Raw genomic sequence first — 26,986 nt, 5'->3', positions numbered from 1 at the left:
CGTCCGGGACATGTCCGGGACATGTCCAGGACACGTCTGGGACATGTCCGGGACATGTCCGGGACATGTCCGGGACACGTCCGGAACATGTCCGGGACACGTCCGGGACATGTCCGGGACACGTCCGGGACATGTCCGGGACACGTCCGGGACATGTCCGGGACACGTCCGGGACATGGCCGGGACACGTCCGGGACAAGTCCGGGACACGTCCGGGACAAGTCCGGGACACGTCTGGGACATGTCCGGGACATGTCCGGGACACGTCCGGGACATGTCCGGGACATGCCCGGGACACGTCCGGGACACGTCTGGGACATGTCCGCTACACGTCCGGGACATGTCCGGGACACGTCCGGGACATGTCCGGGACATGTCCGGGACACGTCCGAGACATGTCCGGGACATGTCCGGGACATGTCCGGGACATGTCCGGGACACGTCCGGAACATGTCCGGGACACGTCCGGGACATGTCCGGGACACGTCCGGGACATGTCCGGGACACGTCCGGGACATGTCCGGGACACGTCCGGGACATGCCCGGGACACGTCCGGGACAAGTCCGGGACACGTCCGGGACAAGTCCGGGACACGTCTGGGACATGTCCGGGACATGTCCGGGACACGTCCGGGACATGTCCGGGACATGCCCGGGACACGTCCGGGACACGTCCGGGACATGTCCGGGACATGTCCGGGACACGTCCGGGACATGTCCGGGACATGTCCATGTCCGGGACACGTCTGTGACATGTCCGGGACATGTCTGGGACATGTCCGGGACATGTGCGGGACACCTCCGGGACATGTCCGGGACACGTCCGGGACACGAACTAAGATTTTTAAGAAATAAAAAATGTTTACTTTTTTAAATTTCCCACTTTTTCACTTTGTAGGTCATTATAGTTATGACTTTAGGCTTGGCTTTCGATTTAAAAAAAAAAACTGAAAACCGACCATTGTTGCCGTTTTCTCAGATATGCATCAATAGATTTAGTAGCATTTTTGGGTGGAGTATTCTTTTATGCCAATGAATCATAATCAGCAATTAAAACTCTGGAACGAATTTGTTCTATTCAAAAGGTTTTATTCGATAGACTATTAAGTATCCTCGCTCGCACCAACCTTATCAATCACTATGAACAATAAACTATTAATAAATTTAAAGTGGACTGTATATTTAATTCGTAATTATAAATAAATAAAACACAAGTTTATAATTGCAATAGGACTGGACGTCCTCTTTATTGAGAGATCTTGTTAAGACTGACTATTCGGGTGTGTGTGGAGGAAGAAGGGAAAAGGAGATACACATAATGTTTCGCTGATCTCCTGTTCGTTGAGATGTTGTGTGTGTTAAGATATTCTCCTGCGAGTAGGCACGGATTATTTAACATCCTGCCCACTTTAAACCTTCGGTTTAATATTTGATGATTGTTGATCTTCGATGCGTTGGGGGCTTCTTCCGAATAGCATTTGCTCAAGGACATTGGGAAAACCATTGGCGCCCCTGAGTGTTTGTTAATGCCAATGGAAAAAACCAAGTCGATTCGGGTATTATGTAAAGAAGTGACTATAGTGACAGAGGAGATCGTTGTTCAAATGAATCTCCAGACTGAAAGCCTGTTAGATGCCTTGGAGACTTTGATTTGAGAGTCGGGAGAATATCGTAGTTGGCGGTTTTAATGAACCAGAGTTTTGAAACTTGAAAATGTCAAGGCCAGTTTTGTTGTTGTGAAAGCTGTTGTGTTGTGTCATATCTGCTATTATTGCCAAATATAGATATCTGGAGATTCCTTGGTGTGTTTTCAGTGGGTGCATAACTTTTTGATGAAAATTTTTCTACTTTGTGTGGAAAAACTTGATCCGTTTTATTTTGTAAATTTTTGGTGATGATTGTTGTGAGACTTGTAGATACTGCTGAATTCTTGTGGTTAAAATTGAAGAGCTACTGAAACTTGTTGGTGAATTCTGTTGATGGTTTGATGAATCACAAGTTGGTGCTGTGGTGTGGTTCTTGTAGTTCTTGCTGCTGCTTTGGTTGTTATCCTCGTTAAAATACTGATGTATGACGAAATATTGCTGCTATTGATATACTGCATTGTGTGCCTTGTGTTGTGGGTTTGATCTGCCTATGAACAGATGTCCCTGCCCACTTTGATTCTACAGAATCAAGAGAATTGAAAAAGCTGTGTCGTGGCTCATATGGCTTTCTTAGCCATTTTTCTGTGTTGGAAATGCTCGGAAAGAAAAGAAAATAAAGAAGAAAATATTTAGTCATGCTTCCTACTTGAAGGAATATAAATTTTATAAATGTATGTTTGAAATGTGCATGTTTTGATTTTTTTATATTACGTTTTATCTCGTGCGCCTCTTGTGGGCTCATACTTCTAATTTATTGTTAAAAGGTTACCCATTGTAGGTAGGTCCTTTTCTGCAATGTCAAAAGGTTACCCATTGTAGGTAGGTCCTTTTCTTGAACGTCAAAAGGTTACCCATTGTAGGTAGATCCTTTTCTGCAATGTCAAAAGGTTACCCATTGTAGGTAGGTCCTTTTCTTGAACGTCAAAAGGTTACCCATTGTAGGTAGGTCCTTTTCTGCAATGTCAAAAGGTTACCCATTGTAGGTAGGTCCTTTTCTTGAACGTCAAAAGGTTACCCATTGTAGGTAGGTCCTTTTCTGCAATGTCAAAAGGTTACCCATTGTAGGTAGGTCCTTTTCTTGAACGTCAAAAGGTTACCCATTGTAGGTAGATCCTTTTCTGCAATGTCAAAAGGTTACCCATTGTAGGTAGGTCCTTTTCTTGAACGTCAAAAGGTTACCCATTGTAGGTAGGTCCTTTTCTGCAATGTCAAAAGGTTACCCATTGTAGGTAGGTCCTTTTCTTGAACGTCAAAAGGTTACCCATTGTAGGTAGGTCCTTTTCTGCAATGTCAAAAGGTTACCCATTGTAGGTAGGTCCTTTTCTTGAACGTCAAAAGGTTACCCATTGTAGGTAGGTCCTTTTTTGCAATGTCAAAAGGTTACCCATTGTAGGTAGGTCCTTTTCTTGAACGTCAAAAGGTTACCCATTGTAGGTAGGTCCTTTTCTGCAATGTCAAAAGTTTACCCATTGTAGGTAGGTTCTTTTCTGCAAGAATGTACGCGTTGTAAGGACGCACACTCTAGTCCAACCCAATGTCAAAAGGTTACCCATTGTAGGTAGATCCTTTTCTGCGAGAATGTGCACCTCGTGTGGATGCACACTCCTAGTCCAACCCAAAGTCAAAAGGTTACCCATTGTAGGTAGATCCTTTTCTGCAAGAATGTGCACCTCGTGTGGATGCACACTCCTAGTCCAACCCAAAGTCAAAAGGTTACCCATTGTAGGTAGATCCTTTTCTGCAAGAATGTGCACCTCGTGTGGATGCACACTCCTAGTCCAACCCAAAGTCAAAAGGTTACCCATTGTAGGTAGATCCTTTTCTGCAAGAATGTGCACCTCGTGTGGATGCACACTCCTAGTCCAACCCAAAGTCAAAAGGTTACCCCTTGTAGGTAGATCCTTTTCTGCAAGAATGTGAGCGTTGTAAGGACGCACACTCTAGTCCAACCTAAAGTCAAAAAGTTACCCAACCCAAAGTCAACCTAAAACACCAAAGTCAAACCCCGAACACCAACCTTGTGTACCTTATTTTATATATGTACAGGTACCTAAATTTTTTTTTTTTTTTTTTTAATATTTCTCTTGCACAATAAACCCGTAAATAACACAGTTTAAGTTAGTAAATACATACATAGATGTAAAATGTAAATGTACTAGGATTTTTGTTCTGCATGATACTCTTTGAAATTTTTTATGATTTGATTTTGCTTAGTTTGTTGAATTTTGTTTATTGAGTTTGCTTTATGACTCTGCTTCCAATGATTTAATTCCTAAGTTAATTTGTGTGATTTGAAAATAACTAATTGAACAGGTCTCTTGCATAGGTGTGGATGAAGAACTTTTGTTTTTCTTATAAATTTAGTATTTTTCAATTCCTAAACCTTTTTTAATGAGTGCGATCGATCTGATATAGCTGCCTTTTCTTGAGCAGTTTTAATGGATACTGATTTTTTTTTATTATGTACACACGTGTTCGAAGTGTTTTGTATTGTTGAACATTTGATATCAACTGATGTTTTTGGTTTGAATTTAGTCTCTTTAACAAATGCTTCATCTTTGTTTCATGTTAGAATGTACGCCGGGATGAATTTTGTCTTCTGAACAAATGATTCATCCTGCGAACGCACACTCAAAATTGATTTGTGAAAAGGGCACCCTATGTAGGCGATCTGCTTTTTTGTAAGAATGTACGTTTTGTAAGAACGTACACTCAAAATGGAATTGAGAAAAGGACACCCTATTTGGGCGATCTGCTTTTCTGCAGGAATATACGCTGGGATGAATTTTGTCTTATGAACAAATGATTCACCCTGCGAACATACACTCCAAGTAAAATATAAGAAGTAAAAGGTTATCCTTTGTAACAACTTGTCTGCAAGAATGTGCGTTTTGTAAGAACACACACTCAAAATGTTAAATTCACCCTTGTAGGTAACAATTTTTTTTTTTTTTTTTTCGGAAGAATGTGCATTTTGTAAAAACGCACACTCAATATGAAATATCAAAGGTTTACCCTTTGTGGGCAACAACTTTCCCTCAAGATTGAGTGTTTTCACACTATGCAGGCAAATCCTTTTTTACTTGCGATATAGGTACTATAGGGCAAGTTTAGGATTCGTAAAAAAAATCGAACTCGAGATAACAATTTTACATGACATTACGATGATGGAGAATGCCAAAAAAGTGGGTCCGGCAATTCTGTCTGTCTGTCTGTCTGTCTCTATCTGGAGCTGCAGCCTAAACGAGTGAAGTGATTTTCTTCAAACTTGGTAGTTAGCAGTTTTTGGTGATTCCCTAAAGGGGAAATTGAAATTTTTTTTTTTATGATTTGCTTTTGAATGAGGTACAAGCGCTCAAGTTTTGTATGCATTACTTCAAACAACGAAATGAATACATTTGCATAAAGTTTTATAGCCTTAAACTATAAAACATTAAAGGTTTTTTTTTTTTTTTTTTTTCTTTGTTTTTGTTAAGAAAAGTGATATATTTTTTATTGTCTTGTGTCCAAATCCTATCCAAGGAGATACAACAACTTAAAAAGCTTACAGCCACTATCTATCAATCGCTATAACATAGGAAAATGTATTTCAATTGGCTTTGTACCTAAGTAGGTAATTGAATTATGACCACAACTCAATTAAGCCTTGGCACATCTGAACTTCAAACTCACCACGATACCTACCTAAATCAGAACGAAAATAAAATACAAATAGGTGTCATTAAATAATTCTTAATTGCCTGTGATGTGGCTGTCTAAGATTATGATTCCTTCCCTCATAAAAGAATTTCGCTCAAAAATACCTTCCTACACCATCAAACACGAATTCTCAATCTGAGCCGACAAAAAATGGTAATGATCTTACTGTATAGTAAAATGTGTGGTGTGCAACCAAATGTACGCCTGCCTACCTACTTGACTGAACCAATGACGAGAAAATTCTTTTTCTACAAAAAGGGCAATAAACAACCTAACGGAATTTTCTATTTCAAAAGCTGCATAGATTCTTCACAACAACAAACCCTAAAACAAAGGAAAGGAAATTGTTCGCACAAAAAACGAATTGGGCTACATACATACTTTTGCAAAACAAATAGACAAATGCGTAGCGCGTAGGTAAATTCTCGAATAAATAGATATATTCATATACACATTGGTGTAGAACCGCTATTTCTATTTTCTTGCAAATAGTTTGGCGGGTCAAAAATGGTATTTTAATGTGAGAATTATAATTTAAATTTATTTAAATTAATCTTCTTGTTTTTCTTAATAGGTACATAATGTAGATATGTTTTTTTTTTATAATTTTCTGTTTTTTTTTTTTTATATGTGCCAAACCTGCCACAATTGGACAATGTAGGTACCTACTACCTACCTACATAGAGAAAGAGAGATGGTCCTAATTGTTATTCGTGGCAGTGGATATTTTTATTTGCTATGTTTTGATTCATAAGGACCTAGTAGGTACTTTACTTATCGTATCCGCGATCATCTCATCGCATATTTTGTGTGTGGAGATGTATATACGTTGTTACTTGGCACTTCTGTAGGTACACAGACTCATCACTAAAAGAAAACAAATCTTCCTAGGTACCTGCACCATAAAAACAATTCGCGATTTGAACGAAAAACACCCATAAAATTAAAAAGAGTATTTAATGTGTACTCGAGTGACCCCGACACAAGCAAGGCATCCTTAAATTACTGACGAAAACGAAAACAAAACTCTCTTGCTACCTATACAAATTAAAAGGGTAATAAAGATGACCTAACGGGTTTACTTTCTTAATAGCTGCACGACATATACCACAACAACAAATCGATGCAAATAGATTAAGAGTGTGCATATTTACCACCCATGTTTTTGTTTTTGTTTTTGTTTTTTTTTTTTTTTTTTTTTTTGTTTTTTTTTTTTATTGAGGGCACAAGAAGCGTAGGTAGATAGGTACGTACACCAAAAGAAATTTAACTTGATGAAATTTATCTCCACCAAAAAGAAATTTAACTTGATGAAATGCGTCTTCTTTTAATTTCAGTTTCATCATAGTAGGTATATTACATACACTATATCGGTACATGTGCACAGTAATGTGTGTTTAAATAATGTAGGTACCTACACCAATCGTTCATCATGTTTTTTTTTATATAAATTCGGTACCTTGATATGCGTACCTAATTCTTTTTGTTATATTTATCAATGAATTATACCTAGATATTTCCGTACCTACTACAAAACGAATTTGCATTCCTTTTTGTACCTCTCGGCTGTCTCATGCATTCGCTCAAACATAATTAAATTTAGCATTACTTTATTTGCTGGGCATAGGGACCCAGAATCAGAATAAAAACTTGGACGTCTACCCAAAAAAAAGAAAAAAGGCAATATCTACAAATATCCGAAGCTAAAACGGCGCGAGATTATAAGTATCTAATAAAAAACAACATCATCTAGACTTCAAAAAGAAATTCTAACGATCCTGTGCGCCTTCCCATGTGCTGGATGGAAGGATCACAAAGCTACCTGCGGGCTGCGGCATAAACACAATTTTCTATCGGAACGAACAACAACAAAAAGGGTAATGTGCAGTGACATGCGACACAAATAATGTAGGTATCGCTAAATGTATGACGAAAACAAAATTCTTGCTACACACAGAAAAAAGGACTATGGAGATGACCTAACGGGGTTTTCTTTTGCCACAGCTGCACAACATCAAGCATACAAAATATAGAGAAAAGAATAGATCTTGAAGGCATGAATGTTCAAGTAAATATGGAGATCATTTGCATATATGTAGTGCAAAAAATATCAAAAAAATCCACTTTCATGGAAATATGTGTATACTTCGGTGGTTGATGCTTGTATTGTGTAACATAATAGCCCGTGTCTCTTGTTATGTGAATTTTTTATATTGAACCGCGGCGGTGTTTCCTTTTACTAATTATTTCTTTCATTATTTTTTTATTGTAGGTATGCGTTAATTTCATTTTTTTTCTATGTAAAGGTATGCAGATGTACATATGTTTGCACGTCTTTATGCACCTAGGATATATTTTTACTCGTCATGATTTTTTACTTCTGATGACAGGTAGGTGTATAGTGTATTAGATATAACCAAGAGGTAGGTACCAACCTAGGTATGTCTATATATCAGTGAGAATTTTGTTTGTAGGTAAGCCATGGAATTAATATCCAATAAAAACTAAAAATGATCAATGTGCCTACATGCTCGCATGCTAAAACTTAGTTAGATTATTAGGTAGACTACCCACATTTTTTTTTTTTTATTGGAAATCGAATTTGGAATTCTTTTTTTTTTAAACATCTAGGTAATTGGGATAATTCTCCCATGTACAATAGGTATACCATTTGTAAATAGGTTTGTTTATTATTTGCCTGAAGAGATTTGGTTGGATGGTCCTATTTGAAATTTTTAATATCATGAATTTGCAAAGACTGTTATGTACCTATGTAAATTGATATTAATGACTTGATATGACACATCCTTTAGTTATGCATTTGTATGTAATGTATGTATCTTTAAAAAATTTTTTTTTTATATTCCTCAATTAAAGCAAAAATAAATGTCAAATGGTGGGAGCGCGTGGAAGTGTTTTTTTTTTTTTTTTTTTTAATTAAGCTCATGATAGGTATGTACATAAGTATGTAGTACATATTATACATATTATGGACATATGTATGTATTTTGACAAATACAAATATGTAAATGGTGAATTGCATTGGAACATATTACTTACTTTTATAGGTATAGGTACCTATCTTGATTAATTGTCTGTCAAATGATTTAAGTAATTGTTCAATTGATTTATCCAAGATCTGCTTCTTGAATTTCCCTTTCGATTGACCTCCTTTGAAGATCCACGTGTAGCACAATCACATTTATATAAGTTTGTATGTATTGGCATTTTTTTGTTCTTATGTAGGTATGCTTGTTTTTAATGTTTTTTTTTTTTTTGTTTTTTGTTATTATTCTTGTTTGTCTTTTTTCTGCACACGCGAGGAATTTTTTTTTGTTTGTTATTCCTTTTTTTGTTTTATGGCGGTATTTCTATTTTTTTTTATTTATTGTTGTTTTTCTGTTTGTATCTTTTTTTTTTTTTACTTCACTTGCGTGGAGTTTGTATCTATTTTGTTTTCAATAAATTTTTCGCACACTCTCACTTGAACAAAAACATAACTACCGATAACGATCGTGGTTGATTTGTTTATTAGTATTTTTTGTTATTAACGGCTCTGTATTATACTAATGAATGTACTTTTAAGAGGTGCATAGCTCAATATTGGGCTACGAAGGACCATGAACAATAAACTATTAATAAATTTAAAGTGGACTGTATATTTAATTCGTAATTATAAATAAATAAAACACAAGTTTATAATTGCAATAGGACTGGACGTCCTCTTTATTGAGAGATCTTGTTAAGACTGACTATTCGGGTGTGTGTGGAGGAAGAAGGGAAAAGGAGATACACATAATGTTTCGCTGATCTCCTGTTCGTTGAGATGTTGTGTGTGTTAAGATATTCTCCTGCGAGTAGGCACGGATTATTTAACACACTATATTATACAGAAGATTAAGGTTTATAATTATAATAGAAAACCTAAACAAATAGATTCACAATCAAGATCCTTTATCTTTCACTTCGCCTCAAAAAAAACAAACACAAAAACACTATTTCATATTGTTTTGATTTTTTTTGTATGGTGATGAGTAGAAAATCAAACAAACAATTGAAAAAAGAATCAAAACAATTTTTGGGTTCAACAGATACCACATCATTATCTGAATTGTGAGGTTAATGTTTTTTAAATACCCATCCTTTAAGGAAATAACAAATTTAATTTCGGAATCAGTAATTTTGAAGATTTTGTGAGAATTGGTCATGGACAATTTCCCTATATTTCCTTGAGAGTGTGAAAGTGTTTGAAAAAGAAAAAAAAGAAAATAAAACTCAAGTGAACGTTAATTGTTTATTTTGAAAGTAAGCCTAACGAAAACGTTAGTCAATAGGTGAATAGATTTTAATGGATCAGGCTTTATGTGCATTAAATATTTTAAAACATTTTTAATTAATTAATCAACGATTATACCTTCGAGATTAATTAGTGAGTTCAAAAGTGAGTTCAGAATTGATAAGGAAATAACAATAATAGGTTAATGCCCTAGCCGTAAGCTAGCTCTGAAGCAGAATGCAGATTTTGTACAGTGTTATCTCTCGAGGAACAATTGTTCTAGCAAAATGCCAAAAAACTTTATGCACTGGTAATTTTGAAGAAGTTACAAAGCTCATTTTATATAAGATACCATTAAAAGATCATAAACGTACTTTTGTCTATGGAGAAAATTATATTCATTTTATTTGTAAAAATGATATAATTTACTTATGCGTAACTGACGAGGTAAGGATTTTTTTGTTTCCAAATAAATCCTAGCTTATATACATATTTTTTAATTACTTCAGATGTTGCAGCAAAAAAAAGCTTTTATGTTCTTAGAAGATATCAAAGAAAAATTCACTAAAGCCTACAGTTTGACTATGTCAACAGCAGAAGCTTACGCTATGAATTCAGATTTTTCAAAGGTTCTTTTGATTCAAATGGATTTTTATAGCCATTCCAAGGAAATTGATATTCGTTTGAATATTGATGAACTGAAAAAAATCGCTCAGGAAAGTTGCAGTAAGTTAAAATAATCTATTAATTCATTAGCATAAAGTAAAAGTAGTTTGCTGAATATTTTTTAAAAAGATTTATTTATTATTTAAATTGCAAAAAAAAAAACAAATTTAACGCAATTTTTAAGGTTTTTGCAATTTAATCAAAATGTTAAGGGTGTTTGGGGAAAACTGACTTTATATTCGGATTCAGCACGTCAAATGCATACGGATAGATAGGTCCGGTCAAAAGTACTGGCACTTTTTTGTGTGGCTCTGTCTTATCTTGGGCAAGAAAAAATGAACAGTGTTTAAAATTAATATCTGAGCAACCAAAAAAAAGTATAATTTTTTAAACTTAGTTACATAGAATAACATTTCTTCTAAAAATTAAGAACTTAAAAAATTTTCTACCATAAAGCCTATAGTACTCAGCTGTAACGAAACGAAGAAATTTTGAAAAGTACAAATAAAAAACATTCAAGAAAAAAACATCAGAAAACATGTTTTAAAGCAAACAAGCGGTACACTAAGAAGATATAAAAATAACACAATTTTTATTTTCAAGACTTGAAGTTAAAAGTTTGAATTTAACACACTGTAAATTTCATGTTTCTTTTGTGTTGGATGTTTTTTTTTTTGCCAAAGCTTATAGGTGGCGGGTGCGGAATAATTACCTAAAAAATAACAAATATCCTTTCCCATTTGTTTTTTTCTTTTGCTAGTGAATTTTTTTCCTTACTTCTTGTGTTCTCATAGGGTAGAGTTGCCTAATTCTGGCGCTCTCCAGTAGCCGGCCACCTTTCAGAAAAATCCTTATAACTAGTGATTTCGTAGGATTTATTCCAAATTTTTGCTCTTATTCTGTTCTTTTAAATGTCTCTCCTAAAATTACAATATTCTTATTATTCTTGTTATTCAGTTTTCTTAGAAAAAAATAAGTTTTTGTGAAGTGATGCAATCGGGTATGGTTTTTTTTAAATTTTACTGCCGAAAGCTACTATCGTAATTAGTGTTTTGTGGAAACAATTTCAGAGCTAATTCTTTGAAATGTTGTTATTCTTATTAAATATATATTATTCTTCAAATAAAATAGGTTTTAAATAGGAAAAAGATGTGAATTTTGGTAATTTTAAGGCGAGCCGGAGATAGAACACAAAAAAAGCTTTGAAATTCAAGAGTTTCCTGTATTCGGCCCCCTTTTATTGATAAAAGTTTAAAAAATGGGGAAAAATAAATACTTTTTTAAATCATTTGATGTTATAACTTATTAACAATCAAAATTGTTTTTAAATTCTTAAAACACAAAAATTTAAATAAAAAACATTCAATTTATTTAAGCTTGACCTTATAAAGTCAGTGGCCGGAAATGGGACACTAGATGGCCGAAAATAGGAAACAAAGGCCGGATTTAGGAGAATCGGACTTTTTTATACAAAAACTTAAATAAAATATTTTTGGGAACTATTATTAACTATTTTTTTTTAAACATACTGAAAAATTATTATAAAAAGTACATTTTATTTCAAGAATTATTCGAAAATGTTGATAGTTGACGTTTCTGTGCTTTATTTTATGAGATAGAATCCTTAAGGGGCCGGCTACTAGCAACTCTACCCTATGCGTTGTTATCTCCTAATTACGGATGGCAAATTTTCTTCTTGTGTTAGAATGGTATAGGTATTCATTAACATTCATGAAGAATTAGAAAACAATTTCAATTTCAATTTTCCTAAATAAAATTGTATGTTTGTATCTTACAAAAATTATAATAAACTAGGTTATTTATGTATTTATTGAAAAACATAACAGGGTCATATTTACCTAATCCTAAATGGCTTTGAGGATTAAGTACGTGTTACCCAGTTATGTTTTTTGCAATAATAACAAAAATCACCTTTTTTAATTTTAATTAATTTTTATAAGATAAATGCATCAATTTTATTTAGAAAAATGTCATAGATAAAAATGAAATTGACTTTATTTGATCCAATCTATAACTAAATTATATTCCTTCAATAGAGAAGTTCAATTTACTTTAAAAATCAGTATTTTCAGCATTATAGTAAGGTAAAATATGTACATAACTTTCTAGTAATTTCTATTATAAATTCATACAAAAAAAGGCTTTACTGTAAAGTTAATCACAATTTACTAGAAAAGTAAGGTAAATTTCATTTTACTGGACAGTCATCCATATTTTAACTTTACATTAAATTTTAATAAATATGATTTAAAATCATGAAAATATAAAAAAATATAAAAACCAGCATAAAAGTGTTCATATATGCGTTTCGCCCCGATGTAATGGTTGGGCTCATCAGAAGATGACCATTACACCTTGTCTTGACGCATATTTTCCCGAATAAATCGAGACTCCATATAATCCGAGCTGCATAGAGCAACTGCGAATTATATAGTTGCTACAAGTCTTCAAAGAAGATAAATTGTAGCTATTTTTATTTCCTTGCTATGGCACTGAAGAAATATTTGACTGTTAGCAGTCGAATTGTTTTTTCCTGAACACCGTTTATTTTTAATAAATATGATTTAAAATCATGAAAATATAAAAAAATATAAAAACCAGCATAAAAGTGTTCATATATGCGTTTCGCCCCGATGTAATGGTTGGGCTCATCAGAAGATGACCATTACACCTTGTCTTGACGCATATTTTCCCGAATAAATCGAGACTCCATATAATCCGAGCTGCATAGAGCAACTGCGAATTATATAGTTGCTACAAGTCTTCAAAGAAGATAAATTGTAGCTATTTTTATTTCCTTGCTATGGCACTGAAGAAATATTTGACTGTTAGCAGTCGAATTGTTTTTTCCTGAACACCGTTTATTTTTAATAAATATGATTTAAAATCATGAAAATATAAAAAAATATAAAAACCAGCATAAAAGTGTTCATATATGCGTTTCGCCCCGATGTAATGGTTGGGCTCATCAGAAGATGACCATTACACCTTGTCTTGACGCATATTTTAACGAATAAATCGAGACTCCATATAATCCGAGCTGCATAGAGCAACTGCGAATTATATAGTTGCTACAAGTCTTCAAAGAAGATAAACCATTACATCGGGGCGAAACGCATATATGAACACTTTTATGCTGGTTTTTATATTTTTTTATATTTTCATGATTTTAAATCATATTTATTAAAAATAAACGGTGTTCAGGAAAAAACAATTCGACTGCTAACAGTCAAATATTTCTTCAGTGCCATAGCAAGGAAATAAAAATAGCTACAATTTATCTTCTTTGAAGACTTGTAGCAACTATATAATTCGCAGTTGCTCTATGCAGCTCGGATTATATGGAGTCTCGATTTATTCGGGAAAATATGCGTCAATACAAGGTGTAATGGTCATCTTCTGATGAGCCCAACCATTACATCGGGGCGAAACGCATATATGAACACTTTTATGCTGGTTTTTATATTTTTTTTATATTTTCATGATTTTAAATCATATTTATTAAAAATAAACGGTGTTCAGGAAAAAACAATTCGACTGCTAACAGTCAAACATTTCTTTACATTAAAGTTAAATGTACCAAAAATACCACACCTTATTTTTTCTCCGTGCGTACATATACACAATAGCCAGGGTTCTGGAGCCAGTCAAAAACCATGAAAAATTAGTAAAATTATCAGTTTTTCAAAAATTGTTTTTAATTCAGTGATAATACATAATTTTTTAATATTTATTCAAAAATAACTATTCTTAAGCTTAAAAATGCCGTTTCAAACAAAAAGATATATTTGATAGATGCCAAACTATAGTAACATGAAAATGACGTTTTCCAAAAGTTCGAATGCGGGTAGCGGGGAAACCACGCAACTTAAAACTAAATCATCATGAATTTGCTTCCTTGCAGTCCTAGAGAACATCCCTACAAAGTTTGAGCAAAATCTAAAATGAGACATATTTTTTTGTAAACGGTCCTTAAAAATTGTTGTAGTCGAGAGTGGTGAAATATTTTGTTTAACTTTCTTATTTAATCTTTTAATAATGCAGCCCTGTACTCGTTTTACAAATTCATCGACTTTCCCTGGATTCCGAGGTATAAATCTAATTTAACTCCACTAAAAATAAATTGTCGCCTTGTCACCTTGTTGCCATATCGCCTTGTCGCCGTGTCGCTTTGTCGCCAAAATTTGATTTTATTTTTATATCCATGTTTTACAAAATAAAAAACTGTTCGAACTGTACTACTACACTCACCCTTAAATTTTTGACAAGTCATTGACAGAAAACCTACAAGTGAAATGTCATCCTTCTTCTCTGTGGTTCTGTGTTGACATTTCGACATTTTTCTTGTGAAAAAAAGAAGAAAATTTCTTTTGCGAATTTTTGCTTTTATTAAAAATAAAATTCATTCGGCCGTCCATTTCGATAAAAATAAATAATGTAAAATTAATCAACAATCTAAAAAAAAGAAAACAATTGAAGTGGAAAAATCAAAAGTAAAAAACTCCTCCTCTATCATTGAAAAACTGAGCTGTTGATTTACACAAAAAAAAAGAGTGTGTGTACACATGTACACGCGACTGAAGTTATACTTCTCATTCAGTATTATGTAAATTAATTTTATTTGATATTTTTAATTTCTATTATGAAGTAAATAATCCACACTTAGTTTTTTTTACATTTTTATCAAGTGAACAATAAATTAATTCTTTCATCCTCCTTGCGTCCATGTAGTTTTCAATTTATTCTGTGAAATTTACTCATGTTGTGCGGTTCAGAACGTACGGTTGATGGTTAACGAAAGTAAATGAATTGCGCATAAAATGTGCGATATGGTAATTTTATGAGAATTGTGTGTGCTTCAGCACAAGTAGTAGCAATATGGAACTTGCAGGGTTGCTACAAAGCTCAAAAGTTAGCTGAGCTCAGCTCACAGCTCAGCTCAAATTTTGAGCTAGCACACTTTTGAGCTATGTACCATAGCTCAGCTCATTTGAATTCCGGTATAATCCGGTTTTTCGACTTTTTTCAAAATTCCGAGAAAATCGCGTTTGAAAGTTGGGGTAATTTTTTTTTTTCGAAAAATCCCCGAATCTTTGAACGCTCCTGGAAGCTAAACCGCTTGAGAGCAATTTTTGGGAGTGATGCCAAATGATAGCTTGTGTCATGGGCCTACGCTTTGCACATTATCAGATTTTTAAAAAATCGCCTTCCACGTTAAACCGCCACATCATGCCTTTTTTTTCAGAATCGTGCCTATTTCTTTTTAATTTTAAGTTCTCCCGGTTTGAGAACGCTTGGACCTACAGGGATGGGAGTTGTACCCAAATGTAGGTTAGAGTCCCTGCTACCTTTTGGCATCAAAAATTTTATTTTCATTTTCTTCAAAATTCCGCGATATAGGCGTTGGAAGTTGGGGGCGCGAAAAAACTTCTGGGAGCTGAACGCTTTGATCTAGAGACAGGGAAGTGGTGCCATATAAAAGCTTATATTCTCAGCTACCTGATAGTGGTATAATCCGGTTTTTCGATTTTATTCAAAATTCCGAGAAAATCGCCTTTGAAAGTTGGGGTAAAATTTTTTTTCGAAAAATCCCCGAATCTTTGAACGCTCCTGGAAGCTAAACCGTTTGAGAGCAATTTTTGGGAGTGATGCCAAATGATAGCTTGTGTCATGGGCCTACGCTTTGCACATTATCAGATTTTAAAAAAATCGCCTTCCATGTTAAACCGCCACATCATGCCTATTTTATCAGAATCGTGCCTAATTTTTTTTTTACTTTTAAGTTCTCCCGGTTTGAGAACGCGTGGACCTACAGGGATGGGAGTTGTACCCAAATGTAGGTTAGAGTCCCCGCTACCTTTTGGCATCAAAATTTTTTTTTCATTTTCTTCAAAATTCCGCGATATAGGCGTTCGAACGCTTTGATCTAGAGACAGGGGAGTGGTGCCATATGAAAGCTTATATTCTCAGCTACCCGATAGTGGTATAATCCGGTTTTTCGATTTTTTTCAAAATTCCGAGAAAATCGCCTTTGAAAGTTGGGGTAAAATTTTGTTTCGAAAAATCCCCGAATCTTTGAACGCTCCTGGAAGCTAAACCGTTTGAGAGCAATTTTTGGGAGTGATGCCAAATGATAGCTTGTGTCATGGGCCTACGCTTTGCACATTGTCAGATTTTTAAAAAATCGCCTTCCATGTTAAACCGCCACATCATGCCTATTTTTTCAGAATCGTGCGTATTTTTTTTTTTACTTTTAAGTTCTCCCGGTTTGAGAACGCGTGGACCTACAGGGATGAGAGGTGTACCCAAATGTATGTTAAGAGTCCCCGCTACCTTTTGGCATCAAAAATTTTTTTTCCATTTTCTTCAAAATTCCGAGATATAGGCGTTGGAAGTTGGGGCGCTCACTTTCAGCTCAGCTCAAATGAGCTGAGCTATGGTACCTAGCTCAAATTTGAGCTGAGCTGTGAGCTCAGCTGAAATGTGAGCTTTTTGCAACCCTGGCAACTTGCTACATGGAAATTACCACATGGAACTTGTCACATACAACTTCCCACTAGAACTTGCCACACGCAGCTTGCCACATGCAACTTGCCACACGCAACTTGCCACATACAACTTGCCACATGCAACTTGCCACATGCAACTTGCCACATACAACTTGCCACATGCAACCTGCCACATGAAACATGTAACTTGCAACGTGTTGTGTGTTTTATGTTTGCCGTACTGCGGCGTACTGCATTTTTAAATACTAAAGTACTGCCTACTCTAAAGGTGAAAAGACAGCCCTGCTACCCAGGGTGATCGCGTCATAATCCCTTTGACATTCTTGTCAAAAAGCAAATTTTCATACTCACCCTCCCATAAGAAGTATAACTTCAAAAATCTAAACAAAGAATTTATTGGTCTCGTCGTTGTCGTCGTCGTATTATTTCAATACTTTATAATTTCTCATCCCTCGGTGAGTAATATAATACAATAACAAGCTCCAGTCATCGAAGTGACTTCCATTTTATCAGTGCGTTATTTTCAAGAGTTCTCTGATTACAAAAATAAAAGTTTATATTTATTCTTCGTTCTTGATTCGTTTGTTCTTCTTTTAGGCTAGATAGTGTTTATTTTTAAGTCTCACAATGCCGATCTTGTACAGCGTCATCTCACGAGGAACAACCGTTCTGGCCAAATTTGCCGAATGTGTTGGTAATTTTGCCGAAGTCACTGAACAAATTATGTCCAAAATATCCCTCGAGAATCACAAATTAACTTATTCCCATGGAAATTACTTGATTCATTATAATTGTGAAAATAAAATCATCTATATGTGCATTACGGACGATGTAAGAAAAAGACACTTGAATGAATTTGTATATTTCTTTACTTTGAATTTGTTTTTGTTTTTTTGTAGGAATTTGAACGAACAAGAGCATTCTTATTTTTGGCCGATATTAAACAGAAATTCATTCAAACTTATGGCTTGACTGTTGCCACGGCCATTGCCTATGCCATGAATTCAGAATTTTCCAAGGTTCTGGCTGAGCAAATGGTATTTTTCAGTCAGTCAAGAGAGGTCGATGCTATATCGAGAGTTCATGGACAAATTGATGAACTCAAACATATTATGGTTAAAAATATTGGTAAGTTCTTCAATAAGTCGACTATTTATTTGTTGTTGTTTTTTTAGAAAGTAGGTAGCTTGTGGTAAAGGGTAGTAACTACTTTTTGTTCCATATTCAGTTCATCTATGTCACACATCCATTTACCACTTTAAGAAGCTTATGTTTCTCTAGGAAACTGTTTTGTGGTTTTTTCTTTGATCGATATGCACACAGATTAAAAAGTATAATAAACATTGGTTTGGTTTAAAGTTTCGGGAAAATAATAATAGTTTCATTGTCAACATAGAGATTGATATCAAATCAAATTGAGGCTTTTATTTTAGTAAAGAAATGGAAAATATTCCAATGTTGATAAGAGACCAATTCTAATTTTTTTTATTTTTAAAATGACCTGCGGTATTTTTTATTTATTCATTTGACAATGCCCCTTCGTTGTTGTTAAGTAAATAGGCTATTATGAGTCAGAGAAAAATTATCACATTTTTTAATGCCTAATTTTTGTTGATCTTTTTATTATTCGAGGGTCTGAGATTGTAGGCCTTGTGACGTGAATGCGAATAAAACAATTACTTTGACTGATAGTTAAATTTGTCCGAAGATTAATACTTAAATTTACTTAATGAGAAGTAACAGTATAATCACCAAAAGTTTATTTATTAAGCTATTTTATTGTACTTTGCACTTAAACAACGAGAGCACCTACTTCCATTTGATTTACTTTCCTTAAAAGGCTTTCAATCTATCAAGGGTCTCAGACTGAAACAAAAGGCGGCTCTTTTTCGTATTGCTAGCGTAATTACTCCAGTTGTCTAGACCCAGCATTTTGGGATTCACTTTCGCTAAAATAAAAGTGCGATCTTCTTTGCTTAAAGCTGGGATTCGAATGCAAATTTAGTCTGCATGCTTTTGTTTTTGGACTACATTCACATCTTGTTACAGCTTTCCATTCGCCCTTCTCGAACATAAAACAAAATAGTAGTCGAACAATGTTTCTTTCAAAAAGTTGTTGCAATGCAAGTCTTGCAAGACAAAATTTTGAACACTTGTGCTGAACCGAATTAGCATTGATTTTCTAGAGTGGATGTCAGCTAGACAGTTCAGTGCCCAGCTACTTTTCTCCAGATGCGAACATAAAGGTGGTTGAGGTTGTTTTCTAATTGAGAGCGCAAACTAAGATAAGGTCTTTGTCTTTCACGGTATCCATCGAGGTTGTATACGATAACTCCACGGGCTGGTGCGACGCGTCGGTGTTCATACGGTGCACATGACCCAACCATCCTAGTCGCTGAATTTTCAGCTTTCAAACCAACTACATATGTATTGTTATACTTATTTTTTCAACTGGGTTAAATTGGATCACAATTGGGTCAAACTGATCTAGGACGAAATTTGATCGTCCGCCATTTTGGTACTTGAGGGCCAACCATCTCGTCAACAATTACACGTGGTACTTTAGATGTTAATTTAAAGATTGCCGCAAGAACATTTTTTTTGACAAAGTAAATATACCAACAAATTGATCAGCTCAAAAAAAATTAAGCTATTACACCAAGACGCAAGAGGCCAAGAAAATTCGGAAATAGATTCGCGCCTCTTGGGTCTCCGTGTAATAGCTGACTATGATTTTGTGATACAATTCTCGTGTGTAATTCTTCCTTAAATGAGATGAGATTTTATACTTGAAGCACGATATAAGGAAAATTTAAGGGGTGATTCTTGGATATATTCTTAGAATAAAATTGTTCTATAGTAACGCTCTATCTAACAAATTGATACCACTTTTTGATGGTCAAGAAAACGCTTACCAACTTTGTTTTACTAAAGTATGTTGATAATTTTTCTCTTAATGCTAATGGGAAAAACTTTGTTAAGCACTTTAATCTTAGGAGAAATGTTATTCTTTTTGACTGCATTTCGAAAATGTTGATATCTTATTTGATTGTTCAGATATTAATTTTTAAGGATTGTTCCATTTTTCTTACCTGTTATGATTTTTGACTTTAAGTCCAATTTTTTTCGAGAAACTCGTGGTTAACACACTCGTGGTAATACACCAGGTTATGTACTTTAATCTTAAAACTTAAAAAAACTAAAAATATGAAAAATTAATGCTTGCTGCTAAAATAATTTTTATTGAAAATGTAGCTATAACAAACTAGTTTTGAATGCATATTAATGAATATTAATTGATTCTTACTGATGCCTCTTTTGATGACGGTTCGAGAACCCACTCTTCTTGTTCTAAAAGATTTGCTATTAATGTCAATTATGCAATGTCTTTCATTCTTCTCGATTAAAAAAGTCGAAACAAAGAATTTGGGAATTCTTTCAGGCCATTGAATTGGTACATGTCTTCCTATCCAAAAATTACCTTGAGCTTCATCACAATTTTTAAACTCATGTCCGTATTGGGTTGGAGCTCCATTTTGTAAGTTATATGATGCATCTGGTAAAGGGCATAAATTAATAATCGCAAAGATATAAAAAAAACGGGCACTGTCCTGCATATAAATTTAAATGATTGTTGTAACAACATTCTAAATAAAAATTATCCTTTAGAACAAAAATTAATTTTGCATTGGCTCGGTTTCTGGTTTGGATTTTGATGCAAGAGTTTTGGACTGGGCAGTCCTCGTGTAGCCACGTACATTACAAATGCATTTCACATGCACACTTGCTTTCGATTTAATCCTTCAATCTAGTGTGAATAGTTGTGGACGTATCAGAAATGGGTACTAAAAGCACGTTCAAACCAATTCTATCTGTTTGATCAAAAATCAATGAAAGCAACGCAATAATTTGTGAAAAATTGATATAATATGCAATAATATTTATGCACTTGTTTTATTGATTTTAATTATTTTTTTTGTTTTATTTTTTTTTTTTAATTTTTCTCAAATAATTTAAAACAATTAAAATTGAAATGAATTCAATCCCTTAACGTTTCTGACGTTTTCATTACTATTTTTTCAAACAGACAGCCTTAAGGACCGAGGAGAGAAGCTGGAACTTCTGGTCAATAAAGCCGAACATTTAGACAACAATGTAATGAATATTCATAAACACATTCGTACATTTAGTTTTTTTCCTTAACACTCGTCTTATTTTATAGTCTGTATCATTCCGCAATGCATCACGCAGTCTAGCTCGAAAGATGTTCTGGAAAAATATTCGACTTTACGTAGTAGTTGGTGTCATTATTGTTTTTGTTATCTACGTTATCATCAGCATGGCATGCGGCGGTCTTGCTTGGCAGACATGTATCCACAACAATTAAACTACTTACAAACCGAGTCTTTGAATGTTTGTCTAAAAGTGATACAAATATATTTTATTTTTCTCTTATTTTCTATTTATTGTTGTTGCTATCTTAAATCCAGCAAAATAAATAATAGTTAATCAAATGAACTAAGGAAAAATTCAACAAAATATAAGAAAGTAAACAAAAAAGACAAAATCAAAAAGAAAAACAAACAAAATATTATTCTAACTAGATTTTAGTGAAAGCTATTTGTGAATCCTTCTCTGATTATTAAAATATTATCCAAACTGGTACAAGGACTAAAGTAATAATTTTACATACATATTTTATGTTTTTCTATTATGTAGTTTAAAAGACTTACGGGGAAGGTAAAAAAAAATATATATTATTTATTGTTCACGCGTGATTCATTTATTATGAACATCAAAACAAGCAAACGTGTATAATCTTTAAAAGAAATTCTCAAAAAAAAAAAAAAAATGTCTTAAGATTTTAATAATTAAAAACAAAAATTACGCGATTTATTTTTAGTACATAAATCTTGCATCGAATTAGAATTATAAAAATTGATGCAAGTAATATATATTCGTAATATTAAATAAATTTATTTACAAAAATTGTTAAATCTTGTTGTTTGGAATTTGTATTATTTATTGGGAAACCATTTCTTCTTTTTATTTCATCTAAGTATAAAAATTCAAACAAGAGGTAAAAACTCCAACTGAACATTTTTATTTGCGTTTTTAAAACTGAAGTGGTGATAAAGGGTAACAACATAATACATGAAAATAATAATTATAAGTTATAACATATTTTTTAAAATACAATATTATCGTTTCACTGATCATTGAAAATTTCAATAATCAGTGAAATGATAAAATTGTATTTTAAAAAAGTCTTAATGAAAATCATTATAACACTTATTGCTTGCTTCACTGTCTTGAAAATGGAAATAAAATTTTTCAATGATGCATTTCAATGATAGCTTCACTGCCCCCTAAAGCTGTTTTTTTCGTATAACTTTGAAATTCAACTTTTCTAAAAATCTTTAGTTCTCAGAATTTACGCACAGACAATTTTATAAAGACCTATAGAATGTTCTCTTTGATAATTTGTTGAAATTGGAAAAAAACTATTTTCAATACTTCTTCCGCCTCAAAATTTGTTATTGCGAAGTACGATGAAACTATACGTTTCGTACTTTGCCTTGAAGCTTTAAAAAGCATGAATAATAGGGATTGTGTGCAAGTTATTATACTTCCGGAAAATTTTGAAATGTCTGTAAGTCTTTATTCTTAAAGATTATTTTTATAGAGGTAAAATGAGGGTTTAAGGTAGTTTGTGAAATTTTCCATTTCATTTTCTTTTACATTTTTTTTTACTGTATTACTGTATTGATCCACACAAGTCTGAGTTCGAATCCAGTCTATTACCAACTAGATTCTTCAGGGATACTGACTGCCTCTCGTTAAGAAGAGGGTATATTATTTACTATTATATTTAATTATTAATTTATAATCCATTTTCCAAAGAGTTGAGTTTTCAAAACAAAAATAATGTTGAGTTTTTATTTAAAAATCCAAAAATGATTTTTTTGTCTTAGCAGTGTTTTATTGCTAGCTCAGTAAAATTATGCATGTGTAAACAAAAGTATTCTTTGAATTAATGACAATTTGATCATTTAATTTTTTGAACTATGAATGTTTATTTTTAAATCGGGCTTTATTGGTCACCTTCTTCTATATGCCAATACTTTTCACCTTAATTTCTCGACTTTACTAGAGGAAGTAAAGATTTAATTGTTGGAACTTAAGATGAATAAGTATTATTTTGTTGTGGTTACAGACAAATTTGTTTTCTAAACTTACACATATTTGACCCTTCAACAACAGGGAATTAGTAATAAAATAAATAAAAGAAATTTGTTGTTGTTAACAGTGTAAAATGTTTTCTCATTTCAGTACTAAGTTTGAATAAAACACTGCTAATACTGCATTAATTAAAATTGTTTTTTTTTTTTTTTTTTTTTTGAAATTAGTTGAGTAGTTTATAAAAGCACTTAATCACCAAGTTAAAAGACAATGGCCCAAATATGAAACGATTTAGTAAAATGCAAGAGCCGTTTTAGTAAGTTACTTTGTTTAAAAGTAGTTTTTAATAAATCGTTTAAAATTTTTTCGCCAATAGTTCTATGTTATGTTTTCACTTAGATTTAGGGTGATTTACGTAATATTTACAGGATTTAACATTTACGTTTGTGCATAATGTAGATTTAAAATAGGTCTTATGTAAGTTTCTTAAGGGCCAGTGAGTTGGAAAATATTTAATTTAACTGCCATTATCTTGCGTTTTCGAAGTACATACATATGTATGTTACATAGTTATTAAAAGGTTTAAGTCATTCAAAGAATCAAAAAACTAGATAATTTATTTTCCAGTTCTATTTGTTCACGGATCCTTAACTTGGGTTACAGTTTCAGGACTTACCTATGTTTCTACGTTTTTTTTTTTTTTTTTAAACATGTATGTTTATATATTTTGTATTTATAGACAGCCTTAAGGATCGAGGTGAAAAGCTGGAACTTCTTGTTAATAAAACTGAACGCCTAGAAAACACTGTGAGTAAACTTTAAATTGTTTCCTTTTAAAGTTGTTTTTTTTTTATAACATTCTTATTTATTTAAATTATAGTCCGTTGGATTCCGACAACAATCAAGAAATCTTGCACGACAAATGTTCTGGAAAAAGATTCGATTCTACATAATAATTGGTGTCATTATGGTATTTGTTAGCTACGTTATCATCAGTATTTCATGTGGTGGTCTTGCTTGGCAGAGTTGCATTCACAAAAATTAATCTGTACAGACCGAAGTGTGTGTTATTGAAAGTGATAAAAAAAACTAATATCTTATTTTTTTATGTTTTTGTTGATAAATTATTAAAAAAAAAAACAAAGCATATACATAGTATTCTAATAAATCAATACCAAAACAATTATAAAATACTTTATTAAAATCATCAAATTAAAATTTCTAAGGGCCAATTTTTGATAAATCAGGAATGCAAATTCTAAGAAGCTAGTGAAATGTTCAAAAGCCTGTTTGGTGATAAATAGGTGGCTCTGGCAACACGGCTGTATACAATACATACATTTTTTTTTTAAAGAAATAAGACAATTTGTATGTACTTGAAGTATTAAATCTAGATGTAAAACAAGATTTTGTTTGTATCGTACAAAAAAACAAAAGAGGTTTCAATGAGGCATTAAAGTAAATAATTAAACAATAACATACATGGCCAAGATGTAGCATGTTTTTTTGTTTGTTATTCTTATTACAATAACTGATAACAAATTAAATTTTCTGTCTCAAAATGTTTGGTGCATTTTTATAATAGACCACGAATAATTTTCGACACTTCATAATCGGCCTTATCATGAATTCCATTCGTATCGGAAATTTGCTACAATTCCCGAAAAAACCATGACGGAATCCGTTCGTAATGAAACATTTTATAAAAACCGTATTTTCGGGAATCGCAGAAAATTTCCGCTACGAATGGAATTCATGATAAGTCCGAATATATTTTAATTTAAAATTTTTATCTTCTACCGCCATTGCCGAAACAAGTCCCAAACTGCCCATAATCTCTTAACATACAAAATCACCAAACAATATAGGGAACATCAAAAGTGCTTGAAACCAAATACATCATTAGACCTATAGACTAAATTACAGTACGCTAAAGTAAGTTTCTAGCAGTATTTAAAGTAATTGGGTTGAACACCACGTCTTAAACTGTTCATATTTTGACGAAATCTTGATGCAAAATTGAAATTAAACCATTGAGTGAAAACCAGTTTAAAAAGCCAAAATTTCACGATTATTGGTATTTAGACTTATCTCCTAAAAAAAAAATTTGCTGAATTAATTTTTTATTAAAATGATGTGGAATTTATCAAACTAAAATAAAATGTATTGACGAAAAATCAATGCATCTTATTATTTATTGTTTCACTGCTTAGTCTCTCGATTTGATGATTACTTACAAGAACTTTTATACAGTTTTTTGTAAAAAAGAAAAAGAAATTCGAACACATTGCTTTTTCATTTAAAAAAAAGAATGCATTGAATATTAAGAACTGATTTGAGCATAAACACTATCTCCTTGTTTCACATTACCGCCAACTCTCAAACCTAGCTGTATACCCATTCCAGGAGAATCAAATTTAGATCCAGGAATCACTCGATATCTAAAAATATAAGTTAAATTAAAAATAATAAGCTAATAAGCTTAAAAATTTGGCTTGATTATAAAATGGAATACTTTGCGTTTGAGTCAAATCTTTACGATTCGATTCGAATTTCATAATCAAACCAATTATTTTAGAAAAAATTTCTTACTTTTTCAAAGTTTTCAATGGTTCACCATTAGGATGACGTTCTGATGTATAAGGATTAACATTTGGCACAATGCATCGATAACAAGGTCCAATATTACGAAAGACAACTTCATTACCAATTTTAACCCATTGCCAATGGTCTTCATCGTAGGCTTGACCGGTGTTTTTGATATAGAAATTTGCCCTAAATTGCAATAAAGGCACCTTGTCAGTTGGATTTAAACGTGTATTCAAATCATCGACCGAAACATTATTAATCAGATGATAACTTGACATATCTTGGAATGTACCCTATATCAATTCAAAACAAATTTAATCAATTGTTATCTTTGAATTATAAATACAAAATACTTACAGTATCTTGTTTAGTATAAATGCCTTCTTTATAGAATCTACCAATTGGTCTTGTTGCAATTTCATGTGGATAATAAACTAAACGTAAACCCTCAGGTTTTCCTAAAATATACTCCGAAAACCATTTATTATAAACCTCTCCACATTCCAATACGTCAGCGTAGAAACCATATAAAAAGCCTTTGATATAGCTAGTTTTCGAACTTGTATCTAAAGTCGAATAATCAAATCGAAGATCTTCCATTCCCGGTGCAGTAAGCAACAATTCAGAGCGACTTAAAATTTTGGGAATTATTTTGAACATTTGTGGATAAGTTCGAGCAGTAATTACTTGTCCATTTTCTTCAATTACCATTAAAGCACGATCTTTGATATCATCTTTTCGAACGCCAAGATTCTCACAAACAGCTTCATCAAGTTCAATCGGACCACATGACTTTATTGGAATAAAATATAATTTATCAATAATGCCAACTTTTTTCCATTTCGTTGGAATGACTTCTTTTTTTGAGCGTTTGTAGTAGAAATAGGATAGAGCTGATAATACTGATACACCAACTCCAATTCCGATGCTAGTTAAAATCCTGGAGTCTTGAATAAAATTTAATAGAATTATATTAGTCTACTAGCTATCTATATTTTGATAATGTACCAACTTGTCATTTTACGCTATTCCTACCTTCCCCAGCGAATTCTGATTTCAGACTGATAAAAATGATGAAAACTAAATAAGTTGTTGATACGAAAGTTGTTTTATGAAGAAAACAGAAATAAACTCATCTGTCCAGTTTATTGCGCATGTCTCTTTAACTTTTTCTTAGGACGAGTTTATAAGATTCATAAAAAAATATTAAAATTGAAGAAAAAAAAATAAATGCACGTTTTGTTCGATCAAACTTCTTTTTAAGTTAAAAATACTTTCAATTTTTAAGACTCTAATTTAAAACTTTTATTTATGCACAATTCAAGAAATATATTAAAAAGAACCTGTAAATCATCATACTGTAATTCGAAAAAAATGTGTTCACTGTGGTGTATACG

General features: G+C 32.9%; 2 protein-coding genes across 5 annotated transcripts; one reads left to right on the top strand and one right to left on the bottom strand.

The window, feature by feature from the left end:
* Positions 1–14,832: 14,832 nt before the first annotated feature.
* On the top strand, positions 14,833–24,178 carry LOC129911883 (vesicle-associated membrane protein 7). 4 transcript variants are annotated; one of them, XM_055989876.1, is made up of 6 exons: positions 14,833–14,855; positions 17,197–17,272; positions 17,415–17,648; positions 17,717–17,945; positions 23,740–23,807; positions 23,881–24,177. In XM_055989876.1, exons 3-6 carry the CDS (start codon positions 17,445–17,447, stop codon positions 24,043–24,045), a joined length of 666 nt encoding a protein of 221 aa, XP_055845851.1. In that variant the 5' UTR covers positions 14,833–14,855; positions 17,197–17,272; positions 17,415–17,444; the 3' UTR covers positions 24,046–24,177. The 4 variants fall into 4 exon arrangements, with proteins under 4 accessions (XP_055845851.1, XP_055845850.1, XP_055845849.1 ...); XM_055989875.1 differs by having other exon boundaries at positions 14,837–14,858; XM_055989874.1 differs by lacking the exons at positions 23,740–23,807; positions 23,881–24,177 and adding exons at positions 20,905–20,972; positions 21,040–21,348 and having other exon boundaries at positions 14,837–14,858.
* Positions 24,179–25,206: 1,028 nt separating this feature from the next.
* Positions 25,207–26,715, bottom strand: LOC129911882 (mitochondrial amidoxime reducing component 2-like). Its single transcript, XM_055989873.1, has 4 exons — positions 26,602–26,715; positions 25,947–26,536; positions 25,593–25,882; positions 25,207–25,441 (listed from the first exon to the last, which is right to left on the bottom strand). Exons 1-4 carry the CDS (start codon positions 26,606–26,608, stop codon positions 25,324–25,326), a joined length of 1,005 nt encoding a protein of 334 aa, XP_055845848.1. The 5' UTR covers positions 26,609–26,715; the 3' UTR covers positions 25,207–25,323.
* Between the last annotated feature and the right edge of the window lie 271 nt (positions 26,716–26,986).

Source organism: Episyrphus balteatus, chromosome 2 (assembly GCF_945859705.1).
Source record: "Episyrphus balteatus chromosome 2, idEpiBalt1.1, whole genome shotgun sequence".
In the NCBI taxonomy this organism is placed as follows: Eukaryota; Metazoa; Arthropoda; class Insecta; order Diptera; family Syrphidae; genus Episyrphus; species Episyrphus balteatus.
Note: the sequence above shows the minus strand (reverse complement) of the source record. Positions and strands in the feature narration are given on the sequence as shown.